Raw genomic sequence first — 20,464 nt, 5'->3', positions numbered from 1 at the left:
TGCCAAGATTTTCATTTTTAAGTCGTACCTAAGTAAATACTTTATTGTCTCGTAAAACTGTCATCGGAGTCTATCACTGTTCATAGGCTAGCTTTAGACTTGTAAGTTTTTTTGTAAATTTACGACTTCTAGCCAATGGGCATATTGGATTTTCAAAATGCAATATGCCCATTGGCTAGAAGTAGTAAATTTACGAAAAAACTTACAAGTCTAAAGCTAGCCTTATACGAGTATTATATTTTGATGGCGACGGTAATAAAATGATATCACCCAAGTATGCTTAATATTACTAACAATTATTTTTAAAGTTAGGACTTCAATCTTAGTTTAATTTTGAAGTATTATTTACTAAAATTTCAAAATTAGCGTCCAGAAGGGCACATCTAAAATTCTTTGGATATTGAAGAACTAAAATTGCGTTAATGGTTAAAAATCCACGTTGAAATACCTAATCTTGTTTCATGGAAAAGTTTAAAGTTAAGTCTTGAATTTTAGTTGAATTTTACTGGAATTTTAAAGTATTAATTAAGTCATTAACATTTTAAATTAGCGTTTAGGCTTATCTAAAGTTCTTTTGGTTATCAAAGAAAGAAAAACACGGTACTGGTTATGTTATGGTTATTACAACCTACAATGAAGTAGTCTTGTTTTAGTGAAAAATTTAAAACGTAGAATAATTGTTAGTTGACTTGGTACGTATGTACATGTTGATGAAAATAGATTAGCGGTAGCGGGCAGTTGTTATTGAAGCCATGCGCGGAAAATTACCAACCAGAAGAAGCACGTGCTCGTCGTGCTCGGTGCCCGTATCGTACGCAGTTGAAATAACTGGCAAATTTAGACCATTTCGAAAATAACAATAATCGTCGTGAGACATTTCGCCCAAAACGTATATGGCTCAGAAAAGGACTCGATTCTCAGAAATCCCACTTGGCAAGCGTGCGAGGATGAATGATCTGATTCTGCGAGATGTTTATTGCCAGGCTGCAGAGTGTCTGAGCAAAGTTGGGAGCCACCACCACAGGGACTAATGGCGTGACGTAGCCAACACAAAGTCGGGCCAATCGAAAGAGATAATGATTGGGCCGCCCAACGGTAGTTCAATGAATTGTGCCGAACTCGAAAGCGACTCACGTCTGTTCTGACGAAAGTCTATTAATAAAAGCTCTGAACTCCGATCGTTCTGATTTCTGACTCGCGCGCTCAGTATAAAGAAACCATTCTTTTGTGAGGCATACCGAGGTATTATTCCCGACAAAGTGAATTAGTTTTCCTATATATTCACCCCAAAATGGGAAACGTTGTTAGTAGTGTGAGAAGCTCCAGTCTCGGCTGGTGGAACTCCTCCGAACACAGAAAGGCCATACTCGATTCTAGTAAAGATTCCGTTCATAACCCAGTGCCGCCGATCGCGGAAAAAGCTCGTCGTGACGTCAATCATTATTCGGAAAGCGAATATTTAGTAGAAAGTGATAACGAGTTGGAAGATAGCGTACCTTCGAGGATTCTCGCTAGGACCCTCAGTCCGCAGAAGGCCAAAGAACTCGCGGAGTTCCGCAAGGAGTTAGCAATCAAGAGAAAAGCCCGAGTGAAGTTGATATCCGAAAAATCCAATGAAATGGAAGCTTTGCGAGAAGCGTTGAAAGAAGAAACACGTTTGCGCGAGGAAGTGGTGGCTGAAAATACCTCTCTGCGCGCACTGATAGCCGCAAATACGCGCCCCGCTTTAGATACAAATGTCAGCAGGACTGAAGTTGATAGCGGCAGCCAGGAAAACAGCAGATTGACAGCTCTTGTGGCCGAACTAGAGAACCAGGTCACAGAAGTCAGGGAACTCAACAGGACTATTCGCAGGGAGCTGAGCGAGAGTAACTATGCGCTCCAAGGTGCCAACACGGAAACCGCCCTTCTCAACAAAGAAAACTTCGAACTCAAAAATCAAATAAGCGCCCTGAAAGAAGTTAAGAAAGTTAGCAAGGAAATGTTGGATATTAGGGAAATGCAACTAAAACAGGTTCGGCCATTATTTATAATCACGTTTTTCTACAAAATGAAAAAATCACCCAACTGTGTGTTGTTTATATGTCAAAGGATTATAAACACGCCTAATAGTAACAAAGAACTTGCGTTGACTTGTGACGCGCGAAGTAAAATAACAGTTTCCCTAGATTTTCTTTCTTCGTTATCGATAAAACAATGGCTAGATATTTATACTTAGGTATTCAATCTTTGCAACACAAAAGTTTGATCAATTTGAGATAATATTTTAGTTTTTATCGTGATTTGTTTAGAACGTAGAGATTTCCTAATTCTATTTATTTAGAACTAGGTGCACCATTAAATTAAATTGGTTCGCAATACATGTATTGCGAACCAATTTAATGAAATTTTCAGTTCAGTACCATTCGATGGAAGCCAATAGGAAAGTGATGTTTCTGTTATAGTTTTCCTGGACTATTTTTCGAAAAGTCTACTTAACAAATTGTTTGCTCGAGCCGCCTAAAAGCGTTTTTTCTATTTCAAATTATTAAGATGGGCGAAAAACGCCCGCAAACAATATTTGATAAAAAGAGTAGCAAAATTATTATCAAAACACTTACTACATTATTATTTGGGGCCCGGATGGGTACACCATGCTAGGTTCATCTCCAAACTGTAGTGATATTGAATAAAATATTTTTTGTTTATTTTCCAGTTGAAAGACAAGCTAAACGACATAGAGAAGTCTCTGGCCGACAGAGAGATGAGGACGCTATCGGATGACCTCAAGCGGGAATACGAGAGGCAGCTGGAGAACATCAGAAACCTGAGGCTTCTATACGAGGAGAGGGCGAGGGTTGCGGAGATCACCAGGAGGAACCTTCAGAGGGAGGTGGATGAACACAAGATACTGGCGGAGGGGAAAACCACCAAGTAAGCACTGCATTTACTTCTGTGTAATAAAAATGAAAAGCACAGACGAAAAACAAGGTCCAATTTGAAATTAAAAACAATTTGAAACACCTGTCAAAGCGACATAGATGATTTCTGTCTATATGTGCGCGGACATTCATGATTCTTGCTGAACCAAATTAACCGCTATAGTTTTTGATAGCGATGGTTGTTGCTAAAACAATTTTGCACCGCGAAATATACAGGGTGTATCGGCACGTACCCGACAACCTTTAACCAGCTATTCCTTAGCATATTTGGAGTAAAAAATCTTATGTGCACTTTGCTGTCCGGTAACGTTTTTTTTTAATAAAAAATTTACTATTCATATTTTCACCACATGTCACCACTGTTTTATCCTTTGTCAAAGTTTGAAAACCCATCTGGCAAATATTTTATTCGAATTCCTTTGAATAATGCACGTGTGTACCTATATTGGCGCACACTTACAATCACAACGAAATGGCACGGCACCATTCGTCTCATTTTTAACTATTATTATTTAGTGTGTGCGAAAGAGCGAAGACGCTTTTTGACATACTTGCTTATAACAGCTGTTGAACACGAAACGCAATGCCAATGACAGTGATGTAGTGTGGAATTTTTTTTTGTTGTTTTTAATTGAAAAAAAAATGCTACCGGACAGCAAAGTGCCCATAACATTTTTTACTCCAAATGTGCTAAGGTATAGCTGGTTAAAGTTTGACGGGTTAGTGCCGATACACCCTGTATACAGTAATGCCACGAGATGGCATTGTTACTTCAATTTGGGATTTTAACATAGACATATGAATATTAGTAGACCTGCCCTAAGTGATTAAAAGCGTATTATCCCCACTCCCCATACCGGTTCCATTGGAGCCGGCTGTGCTCGCGTATGGCCTCAAGTGAAATTTGAAAACGTGACGCCATCATTCTTGTGCGAACTATGGTCGAGGCATCATCGGTTCATTTTACGAAATAACACGGCAAAATGTTGACTTGTGATATGAAAACTTGTAAAAATAGATGTGAAAAAGAGAATAAACCCAATTGTCGTATTACATTCCATAAGTAAGCATTATTTTACTTTATTTTAAGCTTATTCACACCGTATTATATGGATCAGTTTTAGAAACATATACTATCACATCACAATGTAGCGATTCTCAAGTGTGCTCATCGTTGTTTACTGGGGTAAGTAAATTATGAAACATTTGTAAAAGTGTCTTAACTAAATACTCTGAAACTAACTACGACTCTGCAAACAGAAGAAATTTACTTTGCCGAATTTGGACTTCGCAAATTAGTTCATAACGTGGCGAGTAATTTGCGCTCCCATGTAAAAATGTCTATTCATTCAAAAGCAGATTTTACTTTTAAGAACTAAATGGTGATATTATAATGCGAGATGCCTATTTACTGTCAGATTGATTTATTGACGAATCACAGTCAGCTTAACCCCCTTCGTTCTTCAACAGTTGATTTTACCCCTCGCCATTATCTTCTCGTCTATTAATTCCTATGTCTGTGGATTTTAATGTTTTTTCGCTTGTGCAGGGGCATTTAACTAAGCTTTGGCCATGAAACTCATTTGAAACCGCCACGCCCACCTCAAAATTCTTATAGAAAACGAATAATATGGCTAAAAGCTCAGATCTCATTGGTGAGAACAGAAGGATTGGTTTGATCTCTCGCTCTCTACCATAATGACTCGTGTAACAGAAAGAGATGACGGAATTATGCCGTTTGACAGTTTTCAAATCATTCAAACAAAATGACAGTGGTTTATTTATACACGCGGGTTGTCATTTGCTGCCGAAATACTATCATTTCCGTCGAAAATATTGCGTGTTAAAGTTGTTCGTGATAAAAATACAATATAAGCCAGTATAGTGTTAGCGAGTTATAAACATATTTTATTCAACCTACCTACGTAAGTTCAAGTTTAAAGTGAATTAACAGTTTTAGGTTATTCGTTCGGTTTTTTGAACAATGCTTGATACTTGACATATGTCTTCCTCCACAACGTATAAATGTTATTTATTATATCGATAAACTTATTCATGTTATTGATTAGTGTTATCCTGTTTTATCTTATTGTTTTGGTGAAATTAAAGATTTTTAAACATATGTAACCATGAGTTCATGAGGCTGAAAAATGTCGGAATTTTTCGTCGTACTGTCGGACAATCATGTTTTGGAAATTTTCTTCAGTGTTTTTGCAAATTTCTTGTCATTTTGGGTGTCTTCTTCTCAGATTAACAAGTTTCATCTTAAGGAAATGCACTGTAAAAGTTTATTTTCTTAGTCAGATGAACCATGCCCTTGGAAAACATTTCGACATTTTTCTGCTTCAAGGACATTTTTATTTTTATAATAGTTTTTTTGGGCTAGTGAGTGAATAGAGTAGGCTGAGAGCAATTATGTTGTCTATGGTCGCATCTTTTTTTAAATGGCCTTGAGTTTCCTCTACCTTGTCTACTGCTCTGCTCCGCACGGTAGGTACTGCTTGTATATCTGTGGTTAAGTACTGTATAATTCTGTTGGATACAAAAAGCCGGAAGATATCGATCTAGAGAGTGGTATATTTATGCTTGTGGTACCTATCATATAATAATGATTGGATTATTTGTATAGCGCCGTTTTCGTGAGAAAATCACCTCAAGGGTGCGTGTGGTCTTCTATGGCTGTGGTTGGCAGTGGTCTTCATATGCCTTCCATGTGGAATGTAGATTAGAATTGAAACTGACGTAAGATCGAGACAGTCAATATTACGTAGGTACTCTGTCGTCTCTGTCTAACATCTATCATACTGCCTGACATCGTATATTGCCACCCATTTAATATTGATTTTTTATCAGAGTTTTTTTTATAATCGGACTCCAAGTCTCTGATCACAGCAACCGCTTACAGAGTTGTAGTCAAGATATATGCTTTCGTGGTCGATTAATTTGATATAAGTATCTACCCACTTATCGAGGAACATATTATTATTATTGGCATAAAAAGGAGTTACACTGAAATTAATCAAGATGGTTTACCACATTTATTACGAGATATTTTTTGTTATTACAGGTGTGCAGAGTTCGAAGCCAGAATTGAACAGTTGGAAAAGGAATTGGCAGACAAGAATGAAGTTTTAGGATCAACGGAAAGCCAGTTGGGCTACTCCAAAGCAGAAACCAGGGAATTGCAATCTGAAATGACGGTCATTAATCAGGTAATAAACTGCATAGCTATAATAAGTATTAAATGTTGATCTTAAAATTGCGAAGGTTGGAAATTTCAGAGGTGATTTCATTATTAGTAATACCTGTTACTACTGTTTATTAAACAAACTCTCAGAAAACGTGTTGCTGCTTTCGATCAAAAGAAAATTCATTTATACCTAATGGCGTTGAACGCTTTACAAAAAGTTTTTCGAAATCAGATGTAGACAGTAATTCCCCTATTTCTGAATGAGGATTGGACATCGTTCCGTTCCTTCTCACATTTTTAAAATTCACTTGCTTGACTCTTCAGATTGTACATTCTGTGGTCAAGAAGTGGAACTTTAGATCACATATTTTTTGCTTGTCTCTCTCTGAACAGATATCCTTTCTTCAATCAAGCCTTATCTGAAATTGCCTCCACTCGATTCAACATCCCATCTCTTCAAAGTCTGAATAAGACTCCAATATTTCATTTAATTTTGAAATTCGTCAATTTAAACAAAATTAATATATAAATTCACCTTACCTCTATCCATACTAGAAACATTTGAAAATAAACACTTCATATAATAAATATATACATAGATACATTAATTTTGTTTTTGTGTTTAAAATATTCGAAATGAAGGGTAGAATAAATGCGACATTGTACACCAACATTCACTAAAAAATGTTTAGCAAAGAGTGAGATGTTATTTTTTTATGTGACATTCACAAGAGGGTCCCTGATTGTACAATGTAAAGGTCCACGTCACCACCCGGTTGGGCAACGTTGTGAGGCAGGTTAAGATAGGGGCTGTAGTGAAAAACAGATGGCGGTCAACTCGTTCCACATACAAGCCGTCTTACATAAAAATGAGTTGAAGAAGCGGCCTGTTCTCATGAAGCCAACATCAACTGTGAACGGGTGCTCTGCTCATGTACATCGAGTTTCATGCATGTGCACCAGGGATCAATGCTCCATTAAAATATCTGTAGAACAGACTCAGCATGCCCACATTGCATCTGTGCATTAGAGATGGCAATCGGTCTGTTAGAATGGATTGTCAATCAGACGGACTGCCTTCCTTTGCACAGAATCAAGTAAATTTATTAAGTATTGTGGGTCTCCAGCCCAGAGGTGGCTCTCAAATTCAAGTGCTGGGCGTACTTGAGATTTGTATGGGGTCAGTAGCTGGTTATTGAAATCCGTAAGTCTAAACTTTAACTTAGGAGTTAACTTGATTATTCTATTTGTTTCAGTTATTCTCTCAAATGCTCCTTGGCCAAAACAGCAACCAAGATTTGGACAAACTACTGCTGAAGCTAGAGGAGAACCACGACTTACTGACAGACATGGTTGTCAGGGAAGACTGCAGCGAAATGTCTTCTGCTCTGCCAAAACTAATCCTGGATCTGGTCAACCAGGTGGACGCCTCGGAGATTATCACGTCCTCTGAGGATATTGGGGAAGGAGAGAATAATGCCAACATTTCTGAAGGTGAGATTAAAATCCTTGCTCAGATTATTAAATCGGTTCAAAATTTATGAAAATATATCTAATTTGATTCCATTGAGAATTTATGGCAGATTTATCTACAGAGCTAGAATTTTAATCTTTATAATTATATTTGTGAGACAGCTGCATCGCCTGAATTTCATCCGGTTAATGAAATAGCATTTTTTAAACGATTATTAAAAGGTGAAAATTTAACTGATTCATTAGTAGGGTACCTAACCACATTCTATACACATACCAAGAGAGTTATTTTCGTAATCTAAAAATATTTACAGCTTGTAATTCTAAACACTGTAGGTTGAACATTTATTTTACAATGGTATAAACATAAATAACATCATTATAATATTTAACAGAAGGTGTGGCATCTTCATCTAAGTCCCTGACCTCCGCCAAGGAGATAGTGGGCAACCTGCCCAAGGTGTGGCGCGTCCTCACGGAGCTGCTGAGCCACCAGTCCGGCCCTCCGCTGGTGGTATCCGAGATCTCCGAGAAGTCCTCCATCAACTGCTACAAGTCCGTCGAGACTCCCTCCGGTCCCCGCATGGTGCCCAGCGTTAGCAAGACTTACATTCGACTGAAGGTAAACTGGTTTTCCGATGCTTTGAAATACTTAACCACTCGAGCGATGGGGGTTTCGAGGCGTTCGGATTCGGCGGTTTTGGATTCGCCCGCACTCATTAAAAAAATCATACCCCTGAATATTAACACCGAAAAAAAGCAACATATTAGTTGCTCGCTGTGATTTAAAGTCAATGAATCCACCCATATTTCATCATTTATCCCATATTTACAGGTTTTATAATTTCAAAACAAAAAAAATTTGCAAAAACCGTCTACCTAAATTTAGACAGCCATGGCCCAACTTAAAGTGATGAGACCTAAATATAGGAAGCCATCGTTTGACTGGTTAAACATTTCAAGAAAGGGTTAAATTATATAAACTTATCGTCTTTGTTTTTGTACAGGATCTCATATTGGAAAAGAAGTCTCTACAAAAAGAGATGAACCGACTGAAGCAACTTAACTCGCATTTAGAAAACAGACTGCAGGACCAAGGAAGAAGACTGGGCTTGGTAAGCTCAGAGCTCGGTAAAACTTGGCACGTTGTTGGCCGTATGGAACGCCAACATCAACAGCTGCACACCCACGAGAAGATTCTACGTTATGAACTGCAGCAGAAGAGGAAACTCCTCACAGAGCTGAAGGAAGAACTAGAGTACTGCAAGGATAAATGGGACAGAGCAAAACAGAAGAACTGCGAATCACAAATAGAATGGGACAAGCTGAGAATTGAATTTGCGAGCAGAAAAATCAAATCGAACGAATCGATCAATAATTCAGTAGAGAGTGGATACAGTGATGAAAGAGTCAGCGATGAAGATTCAGATGTTTATGATGGTGGGATTGTATCTGAACACAAGCGTTTGAAGAAGAAATCAAAAAGCGCCGAAACTGAAGAAGAAAAAATGACTACAACTAAAGACGCAGAGGAAGCAGTCGATTCAGATTTACTGCAGGATGAAGAAGTGGTATCAAATGACGGCATTGAAGTAACAAGTGAAGGAGAAATACAAGCTAACTTAGCCGACACAGAAGATCAATCTGCATCTGAAGTTCTTTCAAAGAATGGTGAAAACAGTGAAGAAGAAAACACAATTAACAGTCCCGGCGAGCCAGTGGCTACATCTTCATCATCTACACCCAATAATGGAACGTGCTATGATGATGTTTTGGCAACTAGATCTGCGAGGCTGAAGAAACTGGAAGAGCAGTGTTATGTGCTAGTAAATAAAGTTACCAAGACTAAGATTAAAGGAGTTCAACTGTGCAACCGGCTAGAGGAGTTACATAACCAGTATGGAGGGGGCGGATCAGAACAACCCTCTACCTCAAACCAAACTATCACTTCCTCTGAAGATGAAAATCCAACAAATAGACTGAAAAGCAATGAAAAAGACACTAATATAAGTCAACAAGAAATATTACCAGTTTTGAGAGAAAATGACTTAATTACAGATGCAACAGCAAGTGAACGATTGACACTTGAAACTGTAAATGAAAACAGAACTGATTCAAATAATCGACTGGATTGTATTGAAAAAGATGCTAAATTAGTTGAAGTAGAAATAGAAACTGCCTTAAAAGAAAATCTTTCAGAGGAAGCCACTTCAGAAAGACTATCGGAAGAAAAAGTTGAAGAAAATGGACTGGATACAAAAGTTGATGAAATGCAACTCGGTGCAGAATCTTTAAATGAAAAATGTGAGGAAAGTATCCCATGTACATCTTCAACAGAAACAGCTGGTACAGAAGAAACCAATATACCTATCTCTTCAATACCAGGAACGTCATCCATATTTGATTTTGAAAGCAGATTTGCAGCACGAGATGAAAGGTTGAAGCGGATGGAAGAGCAAGCAAAGTCTTTAGTGAATAAAGTAACCAATACTTCAAGTAGAAGTGTTGCAATTTGTTCCAGACTTGATGAGCTGCACAACACTTATGGCAAGAGTGAGGAACAGGCTGGCGTGAAAGATAAATGCATAAGTGATGGCCAGTCAGAAGAGGTAGATGGCGTTGCAGATAAATGCATAAGTGACTCTCAGCCATCCACTTCTAACATAACAAATGAAGAAACAGCTTCAGACAACACAGACACAGAAACACAAACAAGTATAAATAACCCGACTGAACAAAGCATCGAGGAACAGAAATAGACCCGTTAACTAAGTTGTAAACAGGTGCACTTGACTTGTAAAGATCGAAAAGTCAAGGGGAGAAATTATTTATTTATATTTTAGTATTTACTTATAAAATATTTACTGAAAATGTATTTGTTACCTGATTTATTAATTTTAGTCTAAAAATGTGAAAATGTTTAGTCTAATTAGTACATATAGCTAAATAAATTACATTTCTATCAAACGGATTATGTACCTGTGTTTTATTATGAGGATAAATTGTAAATAAAAGAGAGATAGTTTATATTTCTTGGTATTGTCAATTTATTAAGATTTATCTATCCAATGTTAAATAGAAATAAAGGTTTTAAAGATAAAATTACATTTTACAATGTCTCTTACGTGTTTTAAGTAAAACCTGAATTCATCCAATATTACAATACAGCTTCCTTCTCGATGGAATAATACAATAGTCATAAACAATAACTTTACAAGTCAATAAAATCATCACTTACTTTTAAAATAGTTTTTACAGTACCTATATTTTATTTTTTATAGCATTTACATTCACATAAATATATAAAAATAAAATAAGACATTTACACTTATTGCCAGGTATCAAGAAACATTCCAAAGGGTTTCTTCCTATCGCTAATCTATTGCTTTTAATCAGAAATTTCATGTTTATTTACAATTCATTTGCCAAATATATGTATGTCTAGGTTATCTTAAAATCATAATACAGTATTTATAACATTGCAGATTATAAAAAATTAACAAGAATTTTTTTTAAATTCTACTTTGAAAGGTTTAAACGACAGATAAAATGTTTCCCAACTCGAGTCAATAGATAGAATAAAATATATCTCTCCCTCTCCCTCTCACTGTTCTTGTTGTTTCGGCGTTACTCTTGGATACAGCTGGAAGGAAGGAAAAGCATTCATTAGATAAATACACAAAGACATCAGATAAAGTTTAAAAGGATTCGTTGGTTTTAAACTGGTATGTAAGGCTAGGTTAGATAATTACCCCGAGAAGGTTGCGAGGCACATATCCCTCTTGTGCCTGGGCCTGCGCCCACCACCACTCGCGCTCCGTGTCGTCGCCCTTGCGCAGCACGCTGAGGCGCGCCCCCGCGCTGAAGCTCAGTTCGTCCGACTCGTGCGCGCTGTAAGGGAACACCGCATACACCGTGCCACCGTTCATGATGCCCAGCTTCTCTTGCACACCTACAACAAGCAAACAAACATGATGAATTTTTTTTTACTTAGCTTTAAACCACTTTTTTGAGTTATATAGGTTGACCAGTTTCGGTTGCACTCAACATTCTAAAGGACAATGGAAATGTAAACTTTATATTTCCTTTGTCCTGAAGAAGGTATATATTTCAGTTTCTATAAATTGAAAATAATATATTTCAATAGCTATTTTGTAAAAAAAATGTTTTGGTATATTAATATAGTATTTTTAAATTGATTTTTTAATTAAACCCAAACCTAAGATCTTACTTTAGGATCATAGGTTCATATTTTGTTTTAAATAAGAGAAGAAAAAAAACTAACCTTAAAAAATTAACATCAATAACAATGGCTGCCAAGTGTACAATCGATTTTAATTTTAATGATATATTAAAATGCATTATTTTACATTTTTCGAAACCGAAATACTTACTTCTCATTATTATCTAACTACCTACTACAAAACTATTTATTCTTTTTAGTATTCAAATTGGATACTATGTATTTACCAATGTTATATTACCTGGCTGACTTCATACAACTCTCTCCACTAAAGCTCACTAGGTACAGCAGTTGCTTTGCTCAGGTTTTTGGAATGTCGAGTTAAGCGTAGCTTAGCAGATAAATCCGTATTTAGGTTGTAAGCCTAGATATCACCAACATTACACATTTTTTTTTATGATTTTAAAAAAAGAAATGTGTTTCTTTTGTCCGAGAAAAACTACTGTCATCATAGCAATGTTTGAAAAAGGCAACGATCGCAGTATTTTTTGCGGCTTGATTTTTAATAAAGTTCCCCACTTCAATCAGCAAGATTGCTAATAATTATAAATAGTATTAGTTTTTTCTGGCGTCAGTGCATCTCTTTTATACTTTACCAGACTGTTTTAGAAATCCTTTCGAAAATTAATATAACAAGGTCTTTTTAAAATTACACTTTGTTCTTCAATGATTAGCATCACTTATTTTCCACCCACCCACCCCACAAGAGATTACTGGAAGTTGGGATTACAGTGGGTTCTGATTATAGAGACTATACTGTAGTTGCCCAACAGGTAATAGGCAAGTTGTAGAATCAACAGGTAATAGGCAGCTGAGATTGTTTGGAGTTATTCCAACAGAATGAGAATTGTTAAAAGTGACTTACTGTAGAGGTATTCCGAACAGCCGTCAAAACCTTCTTCATCTTCTTCACATTTCTGTGCTGCCGTCTCGTGGTCAGAGAGGGTTGTTGCAAATATACATGCACCTGAAATGTTAACAAACAAATTATGATTTTTAACAAGACAAGAAATTCTACAGTAAAATTAAAAAAGGGTAAAAAGAACGGTTTGTGGTTAACTTGGCAAATACAATTATTTAAAAAATTAGAAATCAAACTATATCTTTTGTTTATCATGATCAGAGCAGTTTTACCCTTCTGTCAGTGGTAAAAACAAAGATTTAACATACTTTTGAAAAAGTGATTTTTATTTACTATCGGATTTCGCAAACGATGATTAAGGCGATGCACTACATAGTAATTTAAAATCATGTGTTTTTGGTTTGTAAATTTGGTCGCCTAGAAATGTTTCAGATGCTTTAATTAAACAATGCGAGTAGAATACATCCTGGCCTTTGAAATAATCTAGTATTTTTTAGATAAGTCTTTTTAGAAGCCCAGAAAAAAATAATGTAAAGGCCTATGAAAACTGCTTTAAAGTTCAAAATCTCCTACTTACGAACCCATTTTCGGTTATGGTTTTATTGTATAATGTGGCAAATTAACTTATTTATAAAATGATCGAAAAACATTTAAATATTTGTGCCTGAACATCCACAAAATAAAATAAAAGGCACTTTTTGGCCATGTTTTTTTCTTGCATAAATCAAAACAGGTGGATGGTGTTAAGCGGGAATTTAAACCGTATCGCCATCTACATAAGGGTTATTATTGATAGCGGCTCAATTTAATCAAAACGGGTTCGAACCCGGCGTGCGCAAATAAATTTTATTTGATTAATTTGTGTTATTTCACAATTAATTAATTAAAAATAATATATAGTATATTTGCGGCACTTTCCAGAGTGGAAGATACTACCAGTATCGCCCTGGTGTAAGACCACCATTCAGAATTGAAACGTTGCTCCAAATGGCTTTAGCCGTGTTTAGTGACTAGATCTGAATAGCCAGGTACTTCCCCACCTTCCTCTTTCCCTTCCCCACTTACCTTCAGCCTCACAACATCCCTCAATTGGGGATGCCATAGTCTCACTGGCTCCAGACGGGAGCAGTTGGGACTCTTGTGAGGTATTCACTATAAAAAAAATAAAAAAAAACAAGTGGATGGTGTGAAGCGGGAATTTAAGCCTTATCGCCATCTACGTAAGGTGTGTTATTGATGGCGGCTCGATTCAAAATATTACACGACGTAGTTCATCGCCTTAAAAAAATGTATTACTGCAGAGTTTGACGTTCAAAGAAACAAGACAGTAGATGAAAATGCCAAAGAGCATGTCATTGCACTCATTATTGTGTACATATAATTATTATATATAAATAACTAGTGGACCCAGCAATGCTTCGCTTATTGCAAATGTCTCTCTCGGGTGTCTCCGACTTCCTCCAGCAATCACTATTGTATATCACAATGTAATTTTTGCATTACATCGACTTTAGTCCGTGTCTCATTCCGGTGCTGAGGTGATATTGCGTTAATAATAAGAAAAAAAAAAAATTATTTGATTAGACATACCGTTTTCCACGAGGAAGCGTACCATGGCAACATTGTTACAGCTAGCGGCGCAATGCAGCGGCGTCCAACCATCGGAATCTTGCGCATTCACATCGCATCCAAACTCCACTAGGAATCTGTAACGGGAAATATAAATGATAAACAAGACGCTCCATTAAAGATAAAAAGGCGGACACAACTGGCAAGAGGTGCGTTAACAAAGTAATTGGATTGATAAATGTATTAAAGATTTATATGGAACTTTTTTGTTTTGTTTTTTCAATAACTACACACAGGAGGCCTTGAAGAAAATAATTTTCCCCAGGGCCTGTCATCTTTGGGGAGAGGAAGGAGTGAACATGGGTCTTATGTTGTAGGAGGGAGGAACAAGAGTCCGGCAAACCGTTCCACAGCCAAGCTGTTGAACTCAAATGTCAATTATTACAAATATTAGCGCGTGTCCGGTGCTGAAGGGATTAATGACGCTAGTTCCTCGGAGTATCTTCCATTGAAATACTGATAGAACAAGGAGAGAACGTGCTCTGAAGACCGCCGTTTCTGCGAGTCAAGGGTTTTCTTCAAGTGCCTTGGGGTTCCAGACCAGAGTTGGCTGCCAAATTTAACAGTGAGGCGCACTTACGATTTGTACAGGTTCAGTGTCCCGGTACAGTATGCCCAGCTTCTGTGAGGCTAACTTTACTCTGGCTTTGATGGAGCAAGTCCCCTTGCCTGAGCTGGTTTCTTAGAATCACACCAAGCATATATATGGAAGTTATGAAGGGATGATTGCTTTGATTGGGAACTTGCTTTTAGTGAAAACTATGTAATAACTAACTAAGTAAAGGGAACGAAGACTTACTTGACAATTTCAAAGTGACCGGCACAGATGGCGTTGTGGAGAGCTGTGATTCCCTCGTCATTGGCTGCACTCGCATTGGCAACCTGTAACAACTTTTGAAATTTGAGCTGGGGATTCTTTACTCAGGGAAAATATCCATCTTCAAAAGTATTGGTGAACGAAATAAATTGTACTAAAGATCACAAAAAGCTTGTTGAAGTATTAAAAAATAAAAGAAGCTCTTAGCAATAGATTTTTAAATGTACAGAACTAAAATGCTTACTGTGGTTTAAAGCTAATGAATCCAATTACATTTCACCATCTATCCCATATTTATAAGTTTTATAATTTTTTACCAAATAACAAATATGCGTAAATTAATAAGTAATCTAAGAATTGCAACGCACCTACCATAAGGTATTAAAGGCAGGAACTAAGTATGCAATCCACCAAGTATTCAAAATATTTTGTCTTCATTCCACATAAAAAATGTAAATGTGTGTGCGATGCTCATTCAAAGGACGACTCGTTTGTGTTAGTGTCAAAAAAGGCCATGCCTTTTGGTTAAAATCACAAATGTAGCAGTCAGTGCCATCTGTTGGTACTTCTATCAATTGGTACAACTTTAGTAACAAATTAATTACTTATCATATTTTGTTGTTTTTCTTTCCTGCAATTTAGCGGTCGAAAACTGTGGAAATTAAATTTAATTCAGTAATTGGCTAGTAATATCCACAAATGAAGCCAGTTATTTAAATATTTGATATGGCTTAGGCAATCCCAACAACATCGGCTGGCAGCTTAGCCATTCTTAGCGAAAACACTGACTGCATTTTTTTTTAATATCAATTAATTAGCTACTATTCCTACAGCCTACCCAGATTAAAAACTCTGTGTACGCAACTGAGGACAGAGGGATAAGGAATAACAAAAAATGTTTCTTACCTGAGTTGCAGTTTTCTTTACAAGCTCCAACTCTCCTTCCAAACTGGCATCCAACAACAAGGCCAGGGGATCAAAGCTCACTCTTCTGGAAAGGTTCACTTTACCACTTTGCTTTAAGTTTCCCTTCTTCACTCTTCTTGACACTACATCTCCATTAGCGTTACTCAAATCTACGGTGTTCATCTGTTCTGTGATACCAGACACACACATGTTCTTATCCGACTGATCTTCAGAGGAAGTTTCACTGGATTCAGAAGGGACGGCTCTGTCAGTAACGTCACAACTGCTAGGACTATTGTTTGAATGCTGCAACGGTTTATTATTCCCGTTAGCTTTGTCGGCATTCTTTCCTTGTTCTAGTTTTTTGTTATTGCTTTCCGCATGCTCCATCTCTGGGAATAAGAATGTTGGTGGCATTTCAATGCGTCTTGTGGTTGCGATATTTACAGTGTTCGATTTGATGTTGTTGTTGGAGAGGCTCTTCAACTTAGGTTGCTCGCTGAGAGGCTGCTTCCTGATGGTGAGGGGCCGGGCCTTGATGATCATCTGACTGTCCGAGGACTGCTGGCTGCTCGGGCTGGCCGTCTCCTGTTCCCCCGGGGGGGAGGAAGAGGGGACTGGCGGGAGGGCAGACTCCGGCTGGTAGTATCCTTGAGGGAAAGATTCACTCGGAGCCGATTGTAACTGGAAAATAAATGGTAGCTCAAATTAAAGTTATGAAAAATTGGACATACATATGTGTAAAGCTATTCATCAGTGTATATGAAATATAAGTAAACCACTAATAGCTCCATCATAATTATTCCATCTTTATCATTGAACACGGCATGTACCAGAAATAAGCTACAATGGAGTTCTCAGCGGTTAAACCCAAATATTACATACTTATGCTGTAAAAAATAAATCCTTTAGTCACTAATAGCTGATTTCAATCCGGTCAACGAAATGGTTTGCATAATGCATTTTGGGATGGATGGTCGTGAAATAATAAAGCACTTTGGCCATTGATATCCATTTTCAGCACATAATATTTATCAAAACATGGTGGCACTTAACTACAATAGAGTAATGCACTTCGATTAGTAGGAAGTAAACATATTAAGACGTGTGTTTGTTAGTGAGAAGTCGGAGGAGTGAGGACAACTGAACAACTGACGAAACTAAACTCTACCGAACTGACCTGCCAAAATTTTCAATCAAATTGTGTTCCCAAGATATGTTTTTGTGTGCCAAAAATGTGAACCATTGAACATTAATTGATTAAACATTTGGCATCTCTTAACTCTTTGCTTACCGCAGAGCGGACAATACATCCAATAAGAATGCACTTCTATTCAAGTGTCTTGATAGCTCTATTCAAGGACTTCTTGAACAATGAGAGAAAGTAATCTGTGTTTCAAGGAATCAAAGGAATGTAAGTAGTAAGCAAATAAGTAAAAGATGGGATATACGGTAGAGTGGCTAAGAAGCGTTTGCATGCGTCTTGCGTGATGAGAATGCGACAATACCTTTGGAGCAGGTTTAGGGGGCAACGCGGGCTTCGGGTGGGAGGATACTTCTGGTAGCGGGGTGCTGCTGCTGTGCGGGGTGGTGGGTGGGTTGGTGGGGGTCGGGGGGGTTGGAGGGGAGGGGGACACGGTCTGGGGTTGAACAGGCTGGATCTTGGTGGAGGAGGTCTGGTAGATGGGGGAGGGTTTTCCGCTCACGGTCGTAGGGGCTACGCTCGACACGGGTTTCTGGAATAATGTACATGGGCAATGCGTTAATGTGATCGTTCGGGTGATCATTACTAGACTACTACACATTTCAAGTGATTCTACTACTGTTATCCATGAAGTGTCAAGGTCAGATGGGGATACAAATTTAATAATTCCCTCTCGGCGATTATAATTTACACCAAATGCCACCTTGACACCTTATGCAATACAAGATGTAAAAAGTATTTACACACAATAGCTACTAAAACATTGACGAACAACTATAAAAGATGAAATTTGAATCAATGAAGGATGGATGAAGGATCAAGGAAAGAGGAAGACCATTCAGAGAAGATATTTTTTACTCACCATCTGTCCTGTTGCACTGGCGGTGTTGTGTTGGCTGAAGGCTCGCACCAGCTCTGCGCGGCCACCTCCCGGCACTTTGAACTGTTCCCCCACCACCTTGGGCTGCTCGCCGCCCCGGTTCTCCTTTTCCTCCTGGCTCACCTTGCTCGAGGACTCGGACTTCTGCAGGTGGTACCCACCACCCTCGTTCTGGTTCTGCTGCTGGTATACGGTGTTGTTGTTATCCCCCGATGACAGCGGAGTGGCTAAACCCTTGCTGATGGTCAAAGGAGTGGAGTGAGCCGTCATATGGTTAAGGTTCCCTCCGCTCAGCATGTTATTTACATTGGACGATGAGGAGACCTTCACTATCCCCGTAGACTCGCCGGTTTTATGATTCTCATCGTAGAACTGCCCTTTGGTGGGCTTGGAGTTCCCATTGGCGGTGGTGAACTTGGTATTGTAAGGCAACGTTTGATATTTGGGGTCCGATTTGCTGGCCGCGAACTCGGGAAGGAATTCCTGCTCGTTGGGCCTCTGCTTGTTAGCGGGCTGCTGGTTGTGAACCAGGACATTATTTACATTTTGATTATTGTTATGATTCACAGTTTTTTGCAGATCGATATTATATTTATTGATATGTTCTAATAAAATCTTTTGATCACTTGGTACGAGTTGGTTCGCGAGGCCTTGTGGATATGTGTTGATTTCATTCTGCTTCCCTGGATATGGCTGGTTAAACTGTGTTTCCGTTTGGAGTATGTTGGCTTGCAGTCTCTGCGGATACGATCCGTTTGTAAACAGTTGGTTTGTGAACTGCTTTTGTTGCAAGTAATGTCCATCCTGCTGGTTGATATGGTTTCCGATGTTTTCTGACTGATTGACGAGCTTCATCGGGAGATTGTTTTGCGCCGCGTTGTGTTTCAGAGCCTATAAATATGTACGGTTCAAATTATAAAGTACATAACAATTACGCCATGTGACGTTTATGCAACAATATTTAAACTGCCTATCAAAAAACAATGTGGAGTCCACTGTTAAGCGTAAAATAAACAAATGTATATTAATTTGTCTGGCAAGAAAAGTTGTTATCAATTTGCGTAGCGACGTAATCTTTTATAGTTGGTGCAATTTCCCGCGTAGAGAGACAGCTTGTCAACGAATCAAGCAAAAATACGAGATTATGATAATCTATTAGTTGAGTCTCCTACTAATTAAACTTCACTCGAAACGTTAATAAAGACGAAATTAATGAGGTTAAACTACTATGTTTATTTAGTTCACGTGACAAGCGAGTACAATGCGAATAAGCGAATGATCCGGCAACGACGGTATTCAAAAACTGACTGAACATAATTATGGTTTTTGAATTTCAAATTTCGATCCACACAACAATATATTAGGGCGGTGTTGCCAAGCTACATTCTAATGAATTTTAATTTTAGTGTTGAGATGCTTTGAAATCTTTTTTTAAAAATGGGAAATAAAATAATTAATAAAATGATGATAATATTATAACCAATTAAATCTACGAGGCGTCGCGCATAGCCTGTAATTTTTATTATTTTTATTTAACTTTTTTTCGTAAACTTTTTAAATGAACATGTTAAAAAAGTAACATTCATGTATTGATTCATTTAGTGATAATATATTTAAAAAATAATAACAAAACTATTTATGATATATTATTCCCACGATATATTATCTTGTTTTGTCTTTTAAAGCTCCATAAGTTATTATGGAAAAGACGTTAGAGCTGAAATGGCATATTGATGGAGAGTTCCACATAGAAAAACTCCACAAAATTACTGAGACCAGAGATTCAGAGTTTTTGTTGCTTCAAAAAGAATACTTTTTGGTTCATAATAGAAATTTAAAATTTTAAAAAGAGTTGTTGAATGGAAAAAACAAACAAACCTGAAAGTTGTGACTGACGCTCTGTGCGTGCGGGATGTGGTTGTAGGGCTCCACGGCGGCGATGTTCCCTCGCGGGTTTTGCCCTTTGCCCAGGGGGCCCCCGCCGGCCCCCGCGTTGGGGTAGTTGGACAGCTGGACGGGAGCTGGATTGCCAGATCTGAAAACACATTTACAATCAAATCAGACCCACAGTTTATTGAAAATACGGTGATGGATGTTCCCGCTTTAGAGAGTGTTGAAGTAAAAATTGTAGGGATAAAAAAAGATAGGTCTAATCAGGACCGCATCGAAATCTCTCACGATCGCAGTATGCATGATCTATCTAACCTAACCTAACCCAAGTGTGTTCCTCTACTATTTTATATGCCCCGTTTGGCCGATACTCACATACAACATCTGTTTGGTAAAGTTAGTTAAGAGGGGCATATATCCACACAAAATGCAATAGTTAGATAGTTGAT

General features: G+C 37.8%; 2 protein-coding genes across 12 annotated transcripts in view; one reads left to right on the top strand and one right to left on the bottom strand.

Moving 5' to 3' along the window:
* Positions 1 to 1,102: 1,102 nt before the first annotated feature.
* On the top strand, positions 1,103 to 10,558 carry LOC149415581 (uncharacterized). Of its 2 annotated transcripts, none has more exons than XM_089642766.1 (6): positions 1,103 to 2,014; positions 2,696 to 2,913; positions 5,989 to 6,133; positions 7,368 to 7,605; positions 7,983 to 8,206; positions 8,592 to 10,558. In XM_089642766.1, exons 1-6 carry the CDS (start codon positions 1,292 to 1,294, stop codon positions 10,341 to 10,343), a joined length of 3,300 nt encoding a protein of 1,099 aa, XP_089498892.1. In that variant the 5' UTR covers positions 1,103 to 1,291; the 3' UTR covers positions 10,344 to 10,558. The 2 variants fall into 2 exon arrangements, with proteins under 2 accessions (XP_089498892.1, XP_089498891.1); XM_089642765.1 differs by having other exon boundaries at positions 7,980 to 8,206.
* Positions 10,559 to 10,693: 135 nt separating this feature from the next.
* LOC149415566 (apoptosis-stimulating of p53 protein 2-like) overlaps positions 10,694 to 20,464 on the bottom strand; it is a 693,728-nt gene continuing 683,957 nt past the window's right edge. For 7 of the 10 annotated variants that reach the window (XM_089642762.1, XM_089642763.1, XM_089642757.1 and 4 more), the window contains 9 exons: positions 20,004 to 20,160; positions 18,108 to 19,016; positions 17,550 to 17,777; positions 16,042 to 16,725; positions 15,118 to 15,209; positions 14,280 to 14,395; positions 12,693 to 12,794; positions 11,337 to 11,536; positions 10,694 to 11,227 (listed from right to left, as the gene is read on the bottom strand). In XM_089642762.1, coding sequence (XP_089498888.1) covers positions 11,189 to 11,227; positions 11,337 to 11,536; positions 12,693 to 12,794; positions 14,280 to 14,395; positions 15,118 to 15,209; positions 16,042 to 16,725; positions 17,550 to 17,777; positions 18,108 to 19,016; positions 20,004 to 20,160 — 2,527 coding nt within the window. In that variant the 3' untranslated portion in view covers positions 10,694 to 11,188. The remainder of the gene's footprint in view (positions 11,228 to 11,336; positions 11,537 to 12,692; positions 12,795 to 14,279; positions 14,396 to 15,117; positions 15,210 to 16,041; positions 16,726 to 17,549; positions 17,778 to 18,107; positions 19,017 to 20,003; positions 20,161 to 20,464) is intronic. The other 3 variants (XM_089642764.1, XM_089642760.1, XM_089642761.1) reach the window with 2 other exon arrangements.

Source organism: Hesperophylax consimilis, chromosome 18 (assembly GCF_061612785.1).
Source record: "Hesperophylax consimilis isolate HC1 chromosome 18, BYU_Hcon_1.0, whole genome shotgun sequence".
Classification (NCBI taxonomy): Eukaryota; Metazoa; Arthropoda; class Insecta; order Trichoptera; family Limnephilidae; genus Hesperophylax; species Hesperophylax consimilis.
Note: the sequence above shows the minus strand (reverse complement) of the source record. Positions and strands in the feature narration are given on the sequence as shown.